This window comes from Phalacrocorax aristotelis, chromosome 1 (genome assembly GCF_949628215.1).
Source record: "Phalacrocorax aristotelis chromosome 1, bGulAri2.1, whole genome shotgun sequence".
NCBI classification, from domain to species: domain Eukaryota; kingdom Metazoa; phylum Chordata; class Aves; order Suliformes; family Phalacrocoracidae; genus Phalacrocorax; species Phalacrocorax aristotelis.
In genome coordinates this window covers 82,159,000-82,182,055 of record NC_134276.1, presented here as the reverse complement: position 1 = coordinate 82,182,055, position 23,056 = coordinate 82,159,000, and the positions used below count along the sequence as shown (strand labels likewise).

Below are 23,056 nucleotides of genomic sequence, written 5' to 3'. Positions count from 1 at the left end.
ATCAAAGGTATGGAATATAAATATTGATTGTGATTAAATACAGTAGACTGTAGAACGTAGAATGCTAGTGTCAATGCAAAATAACTCCTCAGTAAATCTACTCTGCAAATAACTAGAGATTTTTTTTTTCAGGCTGCTTTGTTTTTTATATTCCTGAGAGGAAGATGTAGAATCCTGTGGAATAGAGGGTAGGTTGGAAGAACGTGGCACACCATCACTTTAAGGTGTACATTTATTAAAATTTATTTGCTATGTAGTAACATTCTTCATGTTACATCTATATTTAGTACATCTTGGTGTCCGCAGTGGCTTTACTTTTAGGTGCTTTGTGAAAAGAATTAACCTAGCCATGGACTTCAAAGAAGTTGAGAACCACATTTGTGTAAGACGTATTATTCAAAGAGAATTCACCCATCATCTCAAAAAGGTAGAACAGATCATAAGCTTTAACTGTTCAATGTATACACTAACCTAAATTTGAAATGAAGTTGGCTATGGACTACAGTGCTCAGCCTTGAAGAGGGTAGCTCATTAGTACAATATTGAGTGGTTATTTATTTCATGTATGTATATGTATTGTTAGATTGGTTGGGGTTTTGGCAGCGAGAGTTAAGGATGTATTTTCTTTAACTGCAGCTATGCCAGACTGCAGTTCGCAGGTTGCTGCTTAATGCAGCAGTGAAACATCATAGACTGACCTGAAGGTCCTGCAATCAGTAGTGCCTAGCAGGTATAAATGGGTGCAGAACCAGAGAGGTAGGATTTATGCTTGGCATTTAACTCTTTCTCCCTTTGTTCTTTGTTTCTTTTTGTAATGGTCTGTAAAGCACTGAGATAATCTCGGTTTCCTGTACTACTTTTTCACTTCAGTGAAAGTGATCTGAACCCTGTGAAGTAGACTACAGATTCCAGTATTGCAGCAACTTGTAACTTCTTTCCCTGAATGGATATGCCTTATTTAGTGTGGCATGAAAAGGATATGTTTGGAAAGAAACCTATGTAGAACCACAGTCTGATAACGAAATGTGTAATTTCTTGTGGTTGTTCTGGGTGTTTGGGTTCCACACCCCGCCGTCCCCGGCCCCCCCCCCCCCCCCAAGTATCAATACTGCAGTGATGTGTATTTCTGCTTGTAAGTTAAAAGATACACAATCTGTGCTTTCTTATGCTTTTACGTAGTTTAATTTTCATGGCAAAATTAATCTAATATGTAAATATCCATTTTCGGGCGTAGTACAGTAGAACTCTCCCACTCAAACACTGTAAATAACAGAAGTCCGTCAGTTGCTTCTCCCTCAGTACTTGGGAGCATATCCACCAGATTCAGAAATGACCAAACCAGTAGCGAATTAATTCCACAAGTAAAGATCCCTAGAAAAGTCTCACTTTCCAGCTGCCTTTTCAATCAAAAGGTCTGTAAATTAGTGTGCCACAGTCCACGCTTCGACAGAGAGGAAGCTATGCGTGCATTTACACCCTTCTTGTAGCTTGCCATACCTCTTTGTTTTAAATTGCTGTAAAATTCCTTCCTTTGCAGCCCGACCGTCCAATCTGGAGCATCCAGAAATGATAAGACAGATTGAGAAATATGGAGATAGATTTAAAAGATACATACTTGTTGGCTCTCTTGATTCTTTTGTTTTCTAAACATTCATACATTTTCACACTTCTCCGCACAACTCTGAGGGCTCAAACCCTACTTTACGAGGCAAAATAAAATGTGAAATTGAGATTTCCAAATAATCATGGGTTTGGCTTAAAAACACAGGAGCTTCACTACAGTTCACTGAGTTTGCTGCAGAATGGCAAAGTGTCCATCAGCCAAAAGCTGTGATGATATAGAGTTGTGATGTATTTACTTACATGCAAATCTGCTGTTGTTAGTGTAGCCCAAAGTGGGCATGAACTGCAAAATGTGCGTTAGGCCTTAACTGGGATAGTCTCCAAACAAGTGTGTGGGGAGAAAGCACCTAATTTGGATAATATAATCTGTGAGTTCCTATTATATTTCCAGGGCAAATGCTACACTCAGAGCATCATTGACAATGTGAGGAATAGTTATGCCCTTGGCTGTAGAAAACCTGAAGGTAACAATAGATTTAAAGCTCTTGTTAGAAAAAGCAGGAGGATATTTTTTTCCTCATGAAAGCTCAAGGAGCTCTTGAGATGGTGTTTTAAAGAAGCTGTAAAAATGTACTCATGTTCCAATTAGCACATCCCTCTCAGGGAATGGTGACTGGCCATTAGCAAAGTTTTTCCAGAAATGCCTAGGCTTTTGAATAATGTGTATCTTCTGCCACTCTGGGCTGGCTGTATGTGAAGCTGAACAACTTCATATCTACAGGATAAAGCAGTCTCAGTGTGGCCAGAGTGCTCGTGATTCTGTGAGGTAATGTGGAAAGTGGAGTATGGGATGATGGGAAGGAATGACCAAGACATGGGAAAGATGGTAGAATGGGAGAACAAAAGGAAAACGAGGTTGTCAATGGGCTTCTTTTCAGTCTGCCTACTAAGATTTTCTTACACTACGCTGATCTTGACGATAACAAGGTGCTTCATAAATTCAAAATGTAAACACAAAGGATTTCTTTCTCTTCTTCTCTGGTGCAGTTTTTACTTTTATGACTCTTGTTCTTTTCCAGCTGAGTGCTATTTCCAGGGAAGCCAATTCAAGCGTTTTAGAAGTGAGCAGTGCTTCAGGAACTCTCAGATCTGTCTGAAAAAATACAAAACCTTGAGTGAAATGCTGGCATGAAGATCTAGAAATGCAAGGAACCATGCATATGATCAGTGTTCATCTTCATTCCCGGTATTCCTGTTACAGGAACAGAAGTACTTCCATACCTTATCTGCTTTGTTGGTTTTGACGCTGAATTGCCAGAGATGTCTGAGCGTAAACTCCAAATTATCAGAAGCTCCTCTTAGACTATGAAGTGCTGTTCTGCGCACTGTATCATGGGAGGGGGCTTCTTTGTCTTGCTGCAAACCTCAGGTCTACCTGCGAGATGTCATCAGGGCTGACTTGCTGCATCTAACACCTGGTGGGAAGGTGATTGAGTTGAATGTGGTTGTAAACCATGATTTCATATCATAGGGTAATTTTAATCTCTGAAACAGAAAAGATCATCTGTATGCACCTATGTACTAGGTGCCAAAATGCAATTTCTCTGGTAATTAGCAACAAGAGAGCAGCAGTTGGTATTGGGGATGCTTAGATGACATGCTTGGCTGAACAAATAGTGGGTCAGGATCATGGGGAAGATTTCTGGGTCAAAACATTTTTTTTTTCTCTTTTGTCTTCTTTGTCAGTATGATACCAGAATGTTTAATTTTACACACAGCATTTCTCTGCAGCCTAAGATTTGGATGAGGAATACCAGCTTTTCAAGGAAGTCTAGTCTGATGCTTGTGGGATAGGTTGCAAGTCTGGTGTAAGATTGTATTGACTTGGAAAGATTTTCCTTAATCCCTCCAGCATTATGCTGTCTTACTACGTCAGATTATTTCTGTGAGCCTGCTTTGTGAAAATTCTGTTGCGCTGCATTTCTTTATATGACATAACAATTTAAATAAATACAGTGGTGTGATACCTTAGATCAAAGTTAGGATTCAATCAATACTTGAGATGATTTGCAATTTAAAAGTGAAGTTACCTGCGTAGTTTGTTGTCAATTTAGAAAATAGTAGAGTTATTTGCACTTACTAGGCGAAGCAGATAGAGGTATTAGGCCAATAAGCCACATCTGCTTATTATTTTTTAAAGTATAAATCTTGCATTAAGATAACTTTTTGTGCTTGTTAGAGTGAAACGCAGCAGCTGTAATTTTTAAATATGCATAGATAATCTTCTGAGGAACAAGAACACTTTTTCCAGTTCAGTTTTCTATTGTTTTCCTTTTGCTTCTTGCTTGAATTTCATCACATAGAGTAAAACACTAGCTTCTTTGAATTAAGCAAATATATTTATATCTATAGGCACTCTATTTCCTTACCCTCTAAGATGGATGTAGTAAAAGGAAGAAGGTTCAGTGAGTCTACTGTTCTTCTCTCCTTTCCTTCCCAACAGCATTACAAAATATATCAACAATTTAGCAGTGTATGTGTGGGTGCTTCTGAGGGGGTGGGGGGAAAAAAAATCATGACTGTTGGCCATGGTACTTAATTCTTGTGTTATGTACGTGCAATGCTTTAACTGAATCATTAACAGAGGCTCTTTGGAGAGTGTAAATTACAAGAAACTGCCTATTTATAAAGTTTCAGAAAATGTTTCTCCATGCATGTGCATGGTAAGGTATTTCTTAATGTGTTTAGGTAGTTACTGTCATTGTTAAATTGCCAAGCATTTAATTGTAGTTTGTATAATCAGATCTGGACTCCATCCAGCACTGGTATTTCCCATTTATAATGCTTTTCAGTTTACAGACTTGCATGTATGCCGTTGGAAATTAAGGCCGGAGATTGACAGTGGCTCTGGTGGTGTCCCTTGGGGAAGTATTTAGAATTGATTTATGCCATCAACTTAAAAACAACAACAAGAAACAAACCCCCCAAACACCACAACCAAACAAAAAAACCCAACCAAACAAACAAAAAAGTCACAAAGCAAACCAAAACCCTGCCCTGTTAAACTTTCTCTATGTCTAGTTACACTGGTGTTTTCAAGCATAAACTGTTTTGGCCTTCTCATTAGTGTCTTTTATTAATTCTTTAGCTACTTGCTATATTTACACAATGCTGGAAGACTGGCCAAGGAGCAGATAAACAGCGTGCTGGCTATGACAGGAGAATCATCAAGACGATCTAGGTTTTGGTAGTTCAGACTTTAGCTGCTTGATAACTGTTAAGCAGTTTTGACTTGCAGGTCTGTTTTCACATCTACAGTATCATAACTTAAACCTTTGGGAAGAGAAGAAAAAAAACAAATTATCTTTTGTCTCTCCACAGTACTGAGTGTCTAATTGCGTACTGTAGGGTTGCATGGGGTTGTTGTGACCCAAGTGCAGGACCCGGCACGTGGCCTTGTTGAATCTCATGCCGTTGGCTCGGGCCCAACAATCCAGCCTGTCCAGGTCCCTCTGGAGGGCCTTCCTGCCCTCCAGCAGATCGACAGTTCCACCCAGCTGGGTGTCATCTGCAAACTTACTGAGGGTGCACTCAATCCCCTCATCCAGATCATCAATGAAGATATTGAACAGGACAGGTCCCAACACTGAGCCCTGGGGAACACAACTCGTGACCGGCCGCCAACTGGATTTTACTCCATTCACCACCACTCTCTGGGCTTGGCCATCCAGCCAGTTTTTAACCCAGCGCAGAGTGCACTTGTCCAAGCCGTGAGCAGCCAGCTTCTCCAGGAGACTGCTGTGGGAGACTGTGTCAAAGGCCTTACTAAAGTCCAAGTAGACAATATCCACAGCCTTCCCCTCATCCATTAGGCAGGTCACCTTATCATAGAAGGAGACCAGGTTAGTGAGGCAGGACCTCCCTTTCATAAACCCATGTTGGCTGAGCCTGATCCCCTGGGTGTCCCATATGTGCTGTGTAATGGCATTCAAAATGATCTCCATGGAGTGGCTCCATTTGAAGTGGGTCTAGCTATGATATGATCTGATGGCCGCAGCCTTACTTTATTATATGATACAGCGTGTGTACACAGTATTAGCACTCTGCTTCGAGAGCTACGGAGTCTTTAACATCCCAGATTGTTGCATGGTAGATCTTCCTGTCACAGCCCTTGCTGTTCCTGTGCTCTCTCTAGTTTCAGTCACTTCAGGTTTGTGAAGGCTCACTGGCTGAGTGAAGTTTTACAGATTCCTGCTGACCCAGGATCTTGAGGGAAACGTAGAGTCCCCAAATGTGGCAGCAGAACATGCGAGAATCTGTAAACTTGGCTACAGAGAGAAAATGACCACATCCATTAAAACATGCGTTAATATATCTCCCGTGCACTGAAAAAAACCCAAAAATGCAAAACCAGACAATGTGAAAGCATTATCTAGTATGTCTAAAAACAGCACTGTGTGTTTCTAAGATTATTTAACATAAATTGATGCTATCTAACTCCACATGTCTCCACTGTGCACTCTGTCCTGAGTGCACAGAACATGCATGCCAACTTGAAAGAATAAACAGTTCTTTGCCATTTTCTCTGAAAAGTGAAGGCAGCGAAGAGGGAACATGATTTCCCTTGCTGCCTTTAGCTCCTTCCCCAGGTCCAGTGTGTGTCATAAACAAACAAGCAAAAATAATTTTTTTATTGGAAGAAAGTGGGGAAAGGATGAGTTAAAGCCCTGAAGACATCTCACCTTCTGAAACCCCTTGCCACTTTGCATCACAAATACTCCTAATGTTCAGGATTTTGCACTGTGTGCCACCTGGAACCTCATCAGTGGTACTTCTCAGTTAAGCCTTGGGATGAGGCAGCCTTCTTTGCTGCATGGGAAAGAATCTCCTTGCTGAAATCCAGAAGATAGAGGGTTGATGAAAAATACAGTCAAAACAATACCCTGGTTTTAGTAAGCACCGTGGTTCCTACTTTTCCAGTTTCCCTTGCACCTGGCAAGGGCACAGAGGCTATTTTTGAACTGTCTAGACTATTCTTCTAAAAAGAATCTCTCTTTTCCTCTTCTGGTTATTGGTCATCAGGAAGAAGGGAGTTAGTTAGCAAGTCTATTTGTGAATTTGCCCACATGCTGAGCCCACATAAATGTTTTACAAAGCGTGTTTATAGAACTGTTGTAAGAGCACATCTCTTCAGGAGCTATGCATTTATAAAAGTGACTTGTGTGTAATTTAATTGGTCCAGAAGGCCGACTACCAAAGTAAATTTTTACATGACATTTTGTATTAAGGTAAAGTTCTGCCCTGTTCCCCCTCAATTTAGTGTTAAAAAGTTTGTATGTGGACACAAAGATAAAATGTGAATGTGCAGCCAAGTAATTTAAAGTTTACATTTCCAATAATTTATTATCAGGATTATTATTATTGATTTTTCCAGTGATTGATTGTTTCTCCTGTGGGCACAGCTTGTTTGCCCTGTTGTTTTCCTGATGCTTTAGGTGAGACCCTTCATGTTAGAGGCAGATAGTGGGACAGGTAGATACACTGATGCCTGCTGAGTTATCTGCCCGCTGGCTCTGAAACATGGCTGGAAGAATGCTGTTGTGCTTCTCACCGTTTCCCTCTTGGCTGCTCTTTCCTGTTGCCACCGAAAATCTTGCTGCTACTTCTCTTTCTTGTGAAATGCTTCTCCATACTGTTGACTTTTTCCCTGCCCCCTTCTCTCCCAGAGAATAATTTAGGAGTGTTCTCGATTCATTATGTGTGAGTGTATATGTGTTTATACCATCAGCTCTGTGAAAGGTTATGAAATGCAATAGCTTTTCAGACAATTGATACAGTAAAAGAGAGAACCCTTCTCACAAATGTCACCCTGTTGTAATCTGAGACCATCATAGCTTTTCGTTAAATGGGGTTGCTTTGCCAAAGCTAATTGGGGTTGGAAGTTGCTGTGGATTGCTGCTTTCTGGGCACTCAGAAACCTCTTGGCGTTGATTTTGTGCTAGCATGGAAAATCTAACTAAAATGACAGTAATCATCCAGTTCTGAACAGAACAGGGAAGCAATGGTGGATGGTGTTGGCTGGGGACACAGTAAGTAAAACGCTTTCTTTCCTTTCCCCATAAGCTTTGCCTGTTGTGCTGGCCAGTATGGCCTCACTCTTTTTCTCTGCTCTCCTATCTGCTCAGCTCTTTCCAGCTGTCGCTACATTTCTTATTCCTACTCTGGTAGGGTGCTTATAAGCAGACCAGACTCTGTTCCGCTGTCTCTGCTGATATCTCTGTCAGAATTGGTTGTGTTTAGACAGGAAATTTAGCTTGAGTATAATGCTGGGCTAATGTGACTGTGAACTTGCCTGCTTCGTGGCTTTTGAGATTAATGTGTTGCACATAAAGACTCATGGTGTGTCTCCATCCAGATGTGAAAAATGCTCTAAAATGTTATTCCTTGCAGCAGAGGCTGTTGTTGTTATTATTATTATTACTACTATTACTATTGTTGCTAAGCATTTGGACAACCCACTTGTAATGACCTGATCCATGACAGTAATTCAAATGGTAACTATATCTTTAATAGTAGTTAAAGCATGAAAGGTGCCAACAGCAGCTGAGAGTCCAAAGGGAACAGGGAATGGCCGGGAAAATACTACCTCTTTAAACATTCACAGATGTGTTTTGTACAGCATGCTTTATCTATGTATAAGGTGTACATGCGTATACATATGCAGACAAAGTTTAACACAACCTAATTTTGTAAAGATGATATTAACTACGAGTTAATCCAATGTAAATGCGGGGTGGCTTGATTACAGACAAGCAACTGGAATAGCAGTTTTGCTGAAGTTTTAAAATTTTTTTTTTTTTTTTTTTGTCCTGGAAATAAGCTCATTGCTCATTTCTCACAAGCAGCTATTTTTCTGGTGCTTATCTTTGTGTGTGTTGGCAAGATAGAGCAATACACATGCACCTGACTGGTAAGTTTCTGTTGAATTTTATTTAGAATATTGAGGCTTATTTTTAAGAAAAGGCAGGAGTTATTATGTATCATATATAGTTTCATAATTAATTTAAGATTGGTGGAATCATGCTTAGTAAGGGCATTTGATGAAGTTGTTTCCTCTCTGAACTCTGGAAGTTTTCTTCCCAGGACAAAGCTCAGATTGTGTTACATTTTTGAGTGCATACATGAGTAGAGTCCACATCTGGACATCACAAGTGACATCACAGCTTGATACTAATTACATGATAGTATAGTGATGATGCTGTTTCACCTTCCTTTCTCCTTTCATGTTTAACAGATGCTAGTCATACTTGAACATCTCAAGATTGCTTGTCAGTCATTCATTTCTAATTGCCCACATAGCTTACCTGGATATTTTCTGCATTGGTCAAATTCTGCATTCAGATAACCTGGTAATAGTGTTAATTACTGAGCGACATTCTGATAGCTACATTCTGTAAAAGGTTCTGTAAAAGGTAGTAGGATTTTTCTGTATTTTTATTTATTTTCCTTTTAGTGAAACGCATTGCGAGTCAAAGCTAGTTCAGAAACGTCTCTAAGACCATTCCTCCTCCTCCTCCTCCTCCTCCTCTTCCAAGTCTACTGTCATCTCTCTGCCCTTTCTCCTCCTAACTGTCAAGCTATTTACCACCAGATTCAGGCTCTGTAACTCAGATGTGCCTCATCTTTTGTCTTTTCCAAGGCTTGTTACAGAGTTTTCTAAGTTGCATGACCAGTGGTGTTTCCATCACAGTAACAAAGTGTAGGCATTTCTCCATGGGTAATACGTAGTGACTCCATGGGGTTCACCAACATCTTGGTCTTGGGACAGGAACACGTCTAGCTGTAGGATGGGATGGATGCTAAAGCAGCCCTTATGTTATGACCCAGTGGTCACAGGCCCTCCCGTGCACTTACCTGAGCAATGTGCACCATGGATTTAATGGGGAGGGAGCTGGCACTTTGTCATGTAAGAGATGTCCTTCCAGCTGTGTGGCTGGGAAGGGACTGTGAAGCCTTCAGAAGACAGAGCAGCAGAAGAAAAAAGGGCAAGTAATCCAGACAAATGTTTGGGCAGGCTGGAACTGAGCTGTTGTGGCCTGCTTCCCTGCTCTTACATGTAGTGTTATAAACATGGGCAGATCCATACGTAGATGTCATGGTATAATGGAAGCTATAGTCAGCCTTCTGTCTTCTCACAGTACCAAATTAAATTTGACTGGGGAAATTCTCTGTTGATTAAGACTGGGAACTGATATTATAGGTACGTCCTAACCATAGCTCAGAGCTGGATTCCTTTAAAGAGAAAGAACTGACTTACTTCACCATTACTGTTCTTTAGTTCTTCAATAAATATTCAAGATCTTGCAGTCTCTTAGTGGTTTCCTCCATCATACTGTTTTTATTATTAAAATGCGATTGTACTCCTTTGTTGAAATAGAGGTTTTTATTTTTTTTTTTTTTTTAATTCTGGAAGTTCCTGATAAACGCTTTTATATTCTTGCAGTAGTTGATATCTGCAAGAGGATGTCTGTCAGACTTCATATGCATGCTACTCTGCTTGCAACAATAAAAGTGCTTTCTTTGGATCAAAATTATATTCTTTACTCTAAAAAAATTTTCAAGCTGGTAAGGGGAAGGTGTTTTGGGGTTGGTGGTTTTTTTTGTTTTCTTTGATTTGGCTTTTTACAAACTGCCTCTGAAGGAGATGGAGTAGAAGGTATTTGTGCAATTGCAGTGCCTCACCTTTAAGGAGCAGCATCTCCTCATATAAATGGACAGAATGAAAATCCAAAGAATGAGGGGGGAAAAAATACCTTCTTTCTCAAGAAATTTACTTTCTTTGCTCTTTTGGTACCATCCCAGGTGGTCATATGGGAAAATCCCTCCTAGTTTAAGCTTTCTTACATTCCCTTGCCTTATCCTGAAGCTGTTTACTCCTCTTTAATGCTGTAGAACTTTTTATTTAGAAACTTAAAACAACAACAACAAAGTATAACCTAAGGGCTTGTGCTATAGTGTATGACTCATCATGCCTTTTGGGGAGGAGGAACTTGCTGTATCCTGGTGTGTATCCAGAAGCAACCAAGCTACTAGGCTCAGACATTTGAGGTTTTTTTTTCCTCCTTCTATCAGGCCACACACACTCAAGCTTCCTGTCTCGGGAAATGGGCATGAACTTTCTCTCTCCCTTAGTAAATAACACTCAAATACTCACATTATATACAATATCCCACTCTTGTGGTGGAGCCTTTAATATTCAGCAGAAAGTGCTGAACGCTGATGAGCAAAGACCTTTCTCATTTTGTATGGCTGTGGCGAGGAGAACATACCTTCCTTCCTCCTTGGTTTTAGGCAAATTATGATGAACCGCCTCTGCCGATGTAGCATGCAGAATTTGTAATTTTTGGTTATGCCTCTTGTGAGCATACAGCACACGTAAACTTCTCCCAGAGCTGAAATATGAATACATGTGCAAGTAGTCGATGAGCAGCCCTCTGAAAATCATTTCTCCCAAATGCATGCAAGATGAGTCACAGATAAATGGTGATGGAAAGTGAATACAAAGGCAGAAGGGATCCAGGTGATATCAGCCCATAGATCATTCTAGCACAGAAGGTGCATGTTTGCACATTCTGCTGGAGCAGTTTAACATCTGCCTAGAGCTATACGACCTATGCTTTATGGCTGTCACAGGCAACACACAATAATGTGTAGTGTGAATGCTTCCGTTTCTCTTTTAATGTAGATCAATGAGGTGACGTGAATCAGCTGAAGAATGAGGCACAGATGTCAAATAACAGCTAGCTCAACTGTGATTTGCCAGCTGTAAAGTGGTAATGAATTTCTAGGGTCAGTAACTTCTCAATCCAGTCCACCCACATCTGTGAAAGCATGCCTGCATATGGCTTCATGGCAGCATGGGTATTTTTCATGTACAGGATGAAGATCCCTGGTGAGATTCCCAGCTGGTCTTAGCTGGTGAATCAATGGGATGGAATTGCTTGCTCTGCTTTATAATTAAGCAGACTGTAGTTAATAAGGCCCTACTCTGTATCTCACAGTTCTGTTTTGAGCACCTTGGTGCAAATTATAGGAGCCCTTATTTATAGCTCTGGAGTTCTTTGTTTCAGCCCTAAGTCTGACATTCAGAATGTCCCAAGGTGGCCTCAAGCTGCTGGCTGCCATGTGTTTCTTCATCGTCTTCTGTGTAGAAGTTCTACAGATGCTAAGCGGTAGTAAAAAACCTAATGATATCTTGCACTTCATTTGGGAGCGTTTGTTAGCATAGCAGCCTGAGTCCTTGTCATGCAAGTATATGAGTCTGGATGAATTATGGGATACCATAGAAATAAGAGATATGGTGAAAGGGAGGCAGTATCAGTAGGAAGGCTGGGCACAGGAAAACAAAGCTGCTTAGAGTGTCTGCTCAAACACAAGATAGAGAAGAGAGAGTCCAGAAGAAGAACTAGGGTATGGGAACAGTCGAGCAATCTCTTAAGCGCAGCAAAAAAATGTCAGCTGGTTTAGATTTCTGATAGGAAGGTCAGCTGCCAATGCCTACTTTCAGCTATTGCTCTTGGTGGGCAGAACTGGAACCAAATAAGGGCATCCCTCAGCGGTCCTCAATAATAGCAGGGAGTGATTGCTGTTAATGTGGGGAACGGGTTGGTTCAATGCTTGCAGTTCAAACTGGTGGTTGTGTGTCACTGCTCCCAGGAGTCAAGTGACCTTGTTTACGCTATGTAGTGGGGCCAGTATGCAGCTGTTTCCACCGTAAATGCTCATAGAAAGCTCGTTTCAGGGTATGCTTGTGCATATTACTTTGCAATTAATTTTGTATGGACACACACGCTAACCCCTCCTCCCACAGTTGCTGAAGTGCTTTCTGCTGGTGTAGGCAGAACAAGTACATCTTTGTTAATTTTTGCCCTGTCAGAGAAACAAGTGGATTGGTAGAAAGCAACAAAGGTGATACTTAGGCACTGAAGAAACGACCTGTGAGGTGAAGTGACTTGGAAGCTCAGACCCTTCTGGAAGAAGCAAAAATAATTTTGTGTGGAAGCATTAATCCCCCAGTTTACCAGACACTTCACAGGAAAATTATGATAAAACTACTATGATAGGAAAAGGTGAGTATATCCAAGTCTGAAATTGTTTTGGAAGAGTAGAATTTGTATATATTCCTGAGTACAATCTGTGCAATACTATGATGCTGTCTTTTCTAGACAGCAATTAAAAATAATGATCCCATTAGGTATGAGAACAGATTTGTTTGCATTAATAGTTTCTAAACTCATAAACATTTAGGCATGAAAATATTTTAAGCATCAAGTTCTTGTTGGAAATAGAATGAAGCTGCTGGGGATTGAGGGAGGTAGGAAGGCGGGAGGGACCTCTCTTCTACTGTACAAACATCCTGCCCTGGGTACTGTCCTTGAACATGTAAGAGCTTCCCAGGGATCTTTGCTTATCATTAATATTGGCATGCTGCACAAAGGGGAGGAACATATTTTCACTTTCTCATGAGATTTTCTTCAGTGGTACGTGATTTGTCCCATTTCTGACAGAACTCTCTCAAGGGTTGTCTTTATGCCAATGGTTTCCAGTCTCTTTTTTTGTTTGTTTGTTAGTAGCCTGTTCAAGTGTGTCCAGTGGAGGAGAAGGCTTGTTCTGTATGGTGGCAGAGCAGGGATCCTCTAGGAATGAATGAGAAGCGGAGGTTGTGGGGAGGGGTTGTCTCTTTAGGTGCTGGGTAGGAGACATGTCTTTGACTTTGCCTTTCCTGACCTAGAGATGTTGCAACGTGTATCACAAGGTGATGTCCACCTTGCACGTGCCTTTCCCATGAAGGAAGGAATGAGAGAGGGAGAGACATCTGACACATGTGTAGGCATTTTGCTTAATGCTGGAAGATGTAGTGATGAAATAAGCTGCATGGAGTAACATTCTCTATACTGCAGAGAAAGAAGGGAAAAAAGGAGGAGGAAGGGAAAAAAAAGAAGAGGTAGAGGCAGGGGGAAAAAATAAGAATTTTAAGGATTTCAGGTAGTTGCCTCTATGGAAGTGTACCTTGGAGCAAAAGCCCTGTGAAGGATTTGTCAGCTCCTTGGAGAGCCGCTTTCTTTTTAAACAACGCGAAAGTGCCAGAAACTCTGTCCTTTGGTTGGGGGAGGACTGTTGTATGGAAGTGTTTTGGAGAAGTCCTGTATCTTGGAGGAAGAGGAACCGAAGTGTGGTTTGACAGTTGCTACAGCAACTAGTGTGTTTTTTTTATGGAAGGCAAGGATAAGTGATGGTATAAAGTCTTGTGTAACTGATGTACCTTCCCCCGCTTCCTGCCAGTTTTCCAGTGTATTAAAACAATAAGTAATTTATGAGTTCAGCTGAGAAACAGCTCTTCATTTGCCCAGCTCAGCTGCATTTGCGAGACTGCATGATCTTTATGGAGACAGCAGAGAAGAAACTATTTAGGCACTGGAAAGTAAGGATTCAAGCATCTCTGAAAAGTATACTTTGCAAGGGAAGAATGCATTCTTTGTTCTGCATGAAGAAACTTTGTTAGATGTGGATGTCACTGGGCTGAGCCTTCTTTATCTCATAGCTTCCTTTCTTCCCATCCTTTCCCTTCCCCCCACCCTGAGGTTTTTTTTCGTTGTTGTTGTTTTCTCCCCCCCCCCCCGTTTTTTAAACTCCCTTTCATTACCTTTCGTTAGTTTTGTTGTTGGTTTTCTTTTTTTTTTTTTTTTTCCAGGTAGGAACTGTAATATATTTTAGAGCAAATGAAAGATAATGAAAACTCATGGCAGGAGGGGAATTCTGCTGGCCCCCTCTGTAGCAGTGTTGCAGAACCAGCCCGGGCATAGACGTGCTCTAATAACTACCATCTAGGGAGAGAATTTAACCCCTGTAATTTTTTTAGGACCAGCTGGTTGCTAACATCTGGGAGGAAAGATACCAGAACAGAAACCACATGTCACGTCCCAGAGTGTACAGACGTTCACTTTAAGTTACAAAAAGGAATCTTAACCTGAGCTTTCATTCAGCAATTTAAGGTTACATATTTCAATTTAATGATGGTTTCAGTTTTGCTAGTGAAATTTGGGGGCATTTTACAGCTGAATTTCAGGGGAAGACAGTTTGGCTAATACTCCGTTTTTTTGAAATCTCACTGGAAGTCTTAGGTTGCTAAGGGTCACTTCTGTAGCACTTTGCCTCCCCCGTGGGTTCTCTATGTAAGATCAGAATTAATTAATTAAAGGTAGAGTTAAGGTTACTGATTCAAATTGAAAAGTAAGTATTAAACAATGAAGCATCTATATTAAATGAAAAATAAGTATGAAAAATTACTGAATATTTAATATAAGGTTATGCAATTCTTACAACAGTGTTAAAGCCCTGTTTTCATGAACCAAACCTGTTTACCTAGCTCTTTAGAAGTAAGATTTATGTTACAGATGTCCTTGCTAATATTTTGAACATTAACAACTCATAACCAGAACTCTCAGGTTTGTAGGTTTGAATCCTTTGTTTCATTCTGCAGTCAAAAAGAAAAAAAAAGTTACCTTTGATACAATTCATGACAACTTTATACTGTGCTCTTACTAGAAATTACGACTGAACTAAGAGGAGGTTTTCAAGTGAACGACACTGAGGTATTTAACTGGAACAAGTTCACTGCTCTTGAGCTGCTGGGAAGCGGTGCATGAAGCATGGACATTTTTTTGCACGGATGAGAAAGTAATAAACATTTGCTACCAATTCTGTGCAATTTTAAACTCAGTAGAGGACCAGTTACTACCTTCTTGCCATTCAGTAAACCATTTTGTGGATTTATATGAGATGACAGTGATAACTGAAATAATTGAAGTAAAAGGAAAACTGGCAGAAAACTCTCTTTAGATACGTGTGTGCTAGTGACCATTTTTTTTTACCCCAAGAGAAATTGGCAATGTTTGAAATGTGTGACATAAATGTCTTCCCCCTATAGCATCCTGTCCAATCTTCTCTTACTCCCACAGCCTTCTCCTCCTGCATCCTTCCCTAGATGTTGAGGCAGCTCATTGTTTTTCTTTCTCTGAGACATTCACTTGCCCCAGTGACAGAACCCAATCTCCAAATCTCTTTTACGTTTACTCCTTCAGGCTCCCTCAGGGTCACCCTGCAGCAGTAGTCTCCTATACATCTCACCATCTTTCCCTTATTGATACAAACCTGCTTTCATCTCTCTCATCTTAAGAAGCACGTGGCGGTCTTGATTCTCTGTGCTATTCCAACTGTTTCCCATTTCCCTTTTTGTCTTAATGTCGAATTTATTGATTCAGCTACCCAGAGTTATTTTTATTCAGTCTGTCTGGACTTCTTCTAGGCTGGCTATCATCTCTTCCCCTGCATCTGACTGCCCTCAACCAGTGTCACATGACTGCCAACTAGCACTGCCTTAGTAGAGGGACACCAGCAGAACTTCTTGTACTTGACTGATGTGCATTATTTCTGCTCTTGAAGTCCACAAAATGGAAATCTTTCAGCACCACTGAATTGTTAGTGTGTAGGTGAAAGGAAGATACTCGATTTCCTAGGGAACAGATGAGGGTACCTGTGACACGAAGAACTATATGTAACAGAAAATACCAACATTTTAATGCTTATATTGTTTTGAAATATGGAAAAATGTAGTGAGATAATGTGATGGTCAGCAAGTGATTACGTATAGAGCATGCAAACCTCCCATACCTTTGAAGGTATAGTATCTCCGCTCAGCTGTACTTAAGTGTTACAGATAAGCCTCCTGCTTAATACTGTGGATTATGCTCTGACATGGAACAGCATGCAGGTATTTATTTTCTTCTTTATTTTTTTTTCCTGAAACTGTATATGCTGTTGCTTTTTGATATAATTCTTGGGCTTCTGATTCTTGGGTACTCAGCTGGAGCATGCTGACACTGATGGCAGGTGTAGGCATGCAGCACACATTTGTAAATGATCTGAACAACTAAACTTTGAGATTTATTGAGTGACTGGAGTATTACAGTGTCTTGCTTAGCCAACGACTTCAGACTTTTCTTTAGATAAACTGAGGTGTCTCACCTGAAGAAATGGTATAATTTGAAATCAAAAGGAAGTTACTTGCAGTTCATCAGACTAACCAGTCATCACTGGCATCAGTAAAAATGGAAGGTTGAGACAAAAATATACGATGACATTCAGATAGGTGTTATCTAGGTTAATTTAGTGACCTAAGCAGGTCACTGCTTAGCAAAGGTAGTTAAAAACCTTTTGGGCATGGATATTACACCTGTTTTGTCTTAGGAAACATAAAGGAAAAAGCATTCTTTTTTTTTTTCTTTCTTTCTTCCTTCCTTTTTTTTCTCTTCTCCCCCACCCTCGATCAGACAAGGAGTTATTTGCAGTTGTCTTGAAAGAAAATTCTTATTAAATGGCTAGAAATAGCTACTCTAAGTATTTTCAAAGGACCTCTAAATCAAAGATTTTTCTGCCTTCATACTGACAGAATTACAGACCAAAGGAGTTGAACTGAAGCTCAGTTTATGCAATTGATGATAATATTTTATTGTCAGAAAGCAGCACTCCTGTCTTCAACAGTATTGAAGGCAGAAAACTGTCATTTTGGAAACTGAACAGAATAGGTTTCCATGTTTTCCTGCAAACGGTTCTTGGTGGTTCTTCATTGAAAGCAGGTGCTTAGCTGTAATGCTAGAAGGGTCCATGTGCAAAAATGTCCATAAACATTAACTTTAGTTGGCAAAATTCTGCCTTTGAAAGGGAAGCTGGCCTGGCTGGGACTCAGCTCATAATTAAGATAGGATAGCTTTTTTTCTCCCGTGTTTTGAAGTGTATGCTAGCACTTGTTTTTCTGTAAGGCAGGTGTATGAGGTCACCTGAGACACCACTACATTTTGTAAGATAGAAGGAAAATCTGATTTAGTTTATACTGATTGTACTCAGTTAACAAGTTCACGTGACTGCTCTGGAAATGTGTAGAACTGTAGGTGTGACTGGGTTTCTATGCTGTAGTTCAGTGTTGATGCATCCCTAAATGCACAGATTTAAATTGAAGGGTAAAAACGTTGTTATATTTAAAAAAAAATGAACAAACAAACAAACAAAAACCAAAAAAAACCCAAAAGCAATGGGAGTATGCACAGGCTGTAGGACCCAGCTCCATAGTAGCGAGCATAACAGCATCAACTGGGAGAGACATCTCCTGGCTGGCTGTGTGCAGGCTACCCTGTCCAAAGCTGAGCCTAACATCAAAGAGAGATGCTAAATCCTCAGCAGGCAGGAGAGGGAGGGAGCTGAGCGAGCGGTCAGGGAGCTGATGCTTAAGGTGTCAGTGCAAACGCTGACAGACTGAGAAGACTCAGACGCAGAGGAGGTGCTCTGCAGACCGTATGGACAGCTTCTCCCGCATGGATGCTGGTGAGTACGACCCCTTCCTAACTGGCTCCCTTACCTAAGGAGCACGCTTCATGCAGTGTGCTCCTTATCTCATGGCTAGTGGAGAGGTTGTGCTGTGAAGCTGCGGCAAGGAGGATGTGCATTTCCCGAGGACTCCCTTGAGCATCCCTTGATCACATCACATGAAGAAACACCCCCTTGGCAGTGTTGGGGTTGTGCTGTGGCCACCCTCTTGCGTGGGGGCTCCTGACAGAGACGCCTGGGGAGTGCCTGGTATGTGGGAACACAGTGTGGGATGCTGGAGCATGGTGCTGTATCGCCAGAGCCTCTGGAGGAAGCTCTTATGTAGTATGTGAAACCTGGCGAGTCAATGAGTAAGCTGTAGCCTTACGTAAGAGTGTAAAGAGTTAGCTACAGATAAGGGGTGACTGAGATATGTTGACTTTCGTTATCAAATAATTGATGCTTTGCTAAAAGGAGTTGGTTTTGAATTTGTTGAATCAGCTGTGTTCGTAGCCTGAGAGTGAAACTTCTGAGAGCTCCATCCCAGTTTAGACCAGTTGCAGTAGGTCTTGTTATCCAGGACCTGGTCCAGTATATGGAGAGTTATGGAGTGTTATCTCTGTTGCCTAATGTCTGTGTATGATAACTTTTGGTGATGTGAGACTGCCAAAAAAAGAGACAGAAAGATGTTCTGGTAGCTTTCTAAGAAAGGCACTCAGCTCTTTAAAGGAAGAAGCTCTCTTTGATATATGATATCCCTGAGTGTTAAATGCGCGTCCAATCTTGCAGCACAAAGGGCTGCAATATTTCTTAACCCAAAGGCATTTGGAGAGTTTTTGGTGAGGCCTGGCCTTTGTTTCTAAGTATTTATATGATCTATGTTGCCAGGAATATTGATAGTTACATGCAGTTTTACAAGGAGGTATTTTTAGCATTTAATGTAACAACAGCACTTGTGTAGGGGCTGTTGTTTTTTTACAACAGTGCTTATTTACATTAATGGGTCTGACAAGCCTTTCATCCTGTTTCGCCTTTCTGCTGTTTCTTACGTGTTGCAGTTAAGCAGTGAGTTTCTCACTGCCACCTTGCCTGTGCTGCAGTGGTGAGATGCCTGGGCTGTGCGCACATGAAGTCTCAGAGTGAAAGAATTTCTGTACCTCTCGCTGCTATGTGTGCTGCCTAGTGGTTACATTATCTACCCATCTATTTATGAATATATAACATCTCTGTTAGGAGAAGCTGGTGTTTATACTCACACACTGGGAATTCTATCAGCAAAACCAGATAGACCAAAATAAGGAGAGGAACATGAACAACTGTACTTTCAAAGCTCACCAATGAACAAACCCAGCTTCTGCCACCTTTGAAATTTGAAAGTGCAAACCTCCTAACACAAGTTACAGAAAAATAGCAGCCAGATGTATTTGCCACAGAGAATCTTCATTAGCAAAGCCAAATTCTGATGCCATATCAAAGTATTCATTTTTTCAAAAATAACTGTTGTCACTTTATCACACTGTTGTGAACTCATGTGATTCATCTGGGTGGTAACTTCTTTAGAGGTGAAAATGAAGCCGGGCTGTTACAGAGTATAGTGGCTCTCAGCTTTTGAGGGCTTCTGTACTACCGTAGCATTGCTTTTTCTGCAGAATCAAAGGAGGCCATGGAAAAGCCTTTACTACTTGCAAGAAGATTTCTCTTCTCAGAGGTGTGGGTCAAAGCTAATTCAAGGCTGTCCCCTTTCAGAAGCAGGAAAGTTGCATTTTTGGGAGTGTAGGTTCCCTTAGCAAGCAGTTGTCCTTCTGGGCTAGGAGGAGGGAAAGCTTGGGAGGTAGGATGGCCAAAGAATTGCCCTATCTTCCCAGGACGTACAACACAGAGCACCTCCGCCTGGAAATGAAAGTAATTTAGGGGACATTGTTGTACCAAGATGCCTGGGTCTGTTTTTTTCTGAAGAGTAACAGCGTATCCTTCATGGTGATGGCCATCCCACCTAACTTCTTTAGCTTATCTTCAGACTGAATTAAACTGTACCGTTTGTTGATGGTTAAACTCTGCTAATGGGTATGTTATATAGGAGATCAATTTAGAATAGAAGCTGGAGGGTTTTTTTGGTAGTTAAGTCTGCAGGAGCTTTCACTGACAAAGATTTTACAGCTAGATAATAATCCCATGCAGTTACCTTGCTGTAACAAAATAGCTGCATGGCAGTGGAGTAGCCTGTCTGTTCATACTGGACCTTGGAAATGGGTAGGCAAGTTGTGGTTGGAAGTAGCAGATGACAGTGGCAGGCTGGAAAATGCTAAACTGAAAAGCCATCAGTTAATGGGATTACAAAGAAAATCCTGGTCTGCTATGCGTGTTGTCATTCTAGAGGCTTATTAACGTGGTTCATCATGGTTTAAGACTTTGGTCACTTGTGGATCATCCACCTTAGGCTGTAGATGTGCTCATGGGGATGTAATAACAGGAGCTGTTGACCCATAGAGTGCTGCAATGCCTGTATTGCTTACCTTTCAGGATCTATAAGCCATATTATCAGGTTCACAAAATGATAACAAATCTGGTATGTTGGCTGAGGTGGTGGCATGGGTAATGGATTTCCTCATCTCTGACAGCCTGAACATGCAGGATGGTGGATGGCTTGGGAGGGGAACACTTGGGTGCACTCCTGCTGGTCTCCACTCTTCCTCCGGGCATTTGCAAGATGCTCTAGTGCAAAATAAATCTTAAGCACCACCATCACAGAGTTGCCTCAGACCTGCTTTGTATCCCAAGGTTTACTTGTCCAATTTAATATGCTATTCCTTGAAATGTCAGCCACCTCCAGTGTTATCCCGTCTAAGTTGTAAACTTTTCTCTCTCTCTTTGCTTGGCTCGGGAGGTGAGGAAGTTTTGGGGCTATTCCAGGCTTTTCTGAAGCGGCTTTTTCCACTGTCAGGCAGAGTCTGGCTCCAAGTCAGCCGCTGCTTCCTGGTTCTCACCCTTGCCTTGCAGGCAGATGGATAACCTGCCTTAAGGGAGCAACCTTTCTTGGAAGGTGATATCGGGCACATAAATTAAACGCTGACCATAAACATTAGCCTCCTACGTACCTATGAAGATATTAATCCCACGTTAGCACTCCCCAGTGCAGTGCTAATTGATTAATTAATTAGTATTTGCGCAGTGCTTTGACGATGACAGTGATATGTACATTTCTGTTATCATTATAGATTAACATATTATACCAAGGCAGAAACATTACTGAGATAATTTATCCATATGCTGGTGAGAGAGGTGAGAGCTCAGTGAGGCACAGAACACATCTGTTACAGAAGAGGAAAAATTTGATAACTGAGTGGGAGTCTTATTAGACACATCTTGCCCTGTGCTGAGGAGGAACAAAGATACTAATTTACCTGTCGTGTTCTGTTTGTGGGTTGTGATGTTAAGTAACTTTTCCTCCTTCCCCATTTTATCTCTTGAAGATACCTCTATCATTTTATTTTGTGAGTGCTTGAGTGCCATCAGTTTTATCTTGTCTGAGTATCTGTGGAAGAGGTTAAAGGAAGATACCCTTTAAGCAGCTGGGTCCATCCTGGGCTGCTCAGGAAAGGAACAAGCACCTTTCCTGCCTCTGCAGAACACAAATAAGGGGAGCTTGATGTGCACTTCGTGGCATTTACCAGGGCTGGGGGGATTCCACCTAGAGGTGTGAGTTTCCTCATCCTTTATCATCTTTGCTCTTCATGTTTCTGATCTCTTCTGCCTACTCCATTTGGTCTTTACCATTAAAATCGTTTTTTCCCTGGTGCTGTGCTTAACTTGGTCTGAGTTCATGCCTAGCATAACTAGATGTGAGAGAAAATACGATCTGATAATAATTGCAGGCATGCTTTTTGATCACGGTATATGCGTATCTGTTAAGGAGAAGCTTGCTTGGGCCTAAAGTAACACTCGTTGCACAGATGTAAAATTGAAGGACTAAGTCCTGCATAATAAGAGCCTGTGTCTAGAAGTCTCCATAGCCCTGACCTTAGCAATGGTTCTCTTCATAGAGATGTTGCACCTAAATGGACCATTGCTGACTTCTGGGCTGCCCACAGGGTTGGGGAAGGTTTGGAAGGGGAGCCTGTATGACAGGAGGAACCAGGAGGTTGGCTGACCTTGCAGTCAAGGCCTGTTAATTGCCTCTTTCAAAGCAGTACATTCCAGTGGGGCTCTTAGTGTTTGCTGTAACTCTGGGCTGCTCTCTCAGCTGCAGGGGAGTGATTTGTACCTTAGAGGCCTTCAAAATCATTCCTCTCTCCATTAATCAAGGACTTAATCAGTTTACGGGGGTCTAAGTGGACCTTAAGCCCTAGGTTTTTAAGTTCTGTGGAAATTTTCCACTCTTCAACATATGATAACATGCAGGTTCCCTCAAGTTAATGGCACGATACTTCTCCCTGGAGATCATTTTCTGATGGATCTTATTGCAGGTAGCACTGTCTATGTTATCTATGGACAACTGGTATCTGATGGGATCCCTTCGCTCCTGCTTGGCGAAGAGATGAAGCCTCCCAGGCGGCTGCATTCCACAAACAGCTCTGAGTTGCTGGGAATCCCTGTGGGGCCCCAAAAATTTCTTATCTCAGTTGTTTTTCAGAGAATGTTTTTCAGTCTTTTTACAAGGCTTTGATGTTAGAATAAAAGTGATGGAAAAAAATACCTGAGCCACTTCATGCTGTTCCTTTTTGTCATGTTATGATATTTGAAATGTACCAATTTGGTTGATTTTAGCTGTCAGGAAGAGAAATTTCCCATGGATGCTTTAGACTTGAGAATACTTGTACTTCGCTGGAATTTTTAGGCAATAATAATAAATAGTCTTTGCATGTGAACTTGTATCAAGAGAAACAGAGATATTAATCCCTTAGGGGAAATCATAACTGTTTTGCTTTCTAGATGAATTTCAATTAATTTCATGTGGTTTCACATAGATTTTCATCTTTTTGTAAGCTCTCCTACTCTGTTTTATTTTCTGTTTTACACCAGTGTCCGTTTGCTTTCCCCGAAGTTTCATCTACCTTTTTCTCTTGTCTCTAGTGGG

At 41.1% G+C, this 23,056-nt stretch overlaps 1 protein-coding gene across 5 annotated transcripts in view; it reads left to right on the top strand.

Annotated features, from left to right (window-relative positions):
• Positions 1-23,056, top strand: part of ARHGAP6 (Rho GTPase activating protein 6) — a 342,719-nt gene that overhangs the window by 216,598 nt on the left and 103,065 nt on the right. Inside the window, exon 1 of one of the 5 annotated variants that reach the window (XM_075095454.1) lies at positions 16,293-16,393. The exons of the other annotated variants lie outside the window; for them this stretch is intronic. Within the exon in view, the coding sequence (XP_074951555.1) occupies positions 16,388-16,393 (6 nt within the window). The 5' untranslated portion in view covers positions 16,293-16,387. Of the gene's footprint in view, positions 1-16,292; positions 16,394-23,056 lie in introns of those variants that run through there. 5 annotated transcript variants of the gene reach the window in all.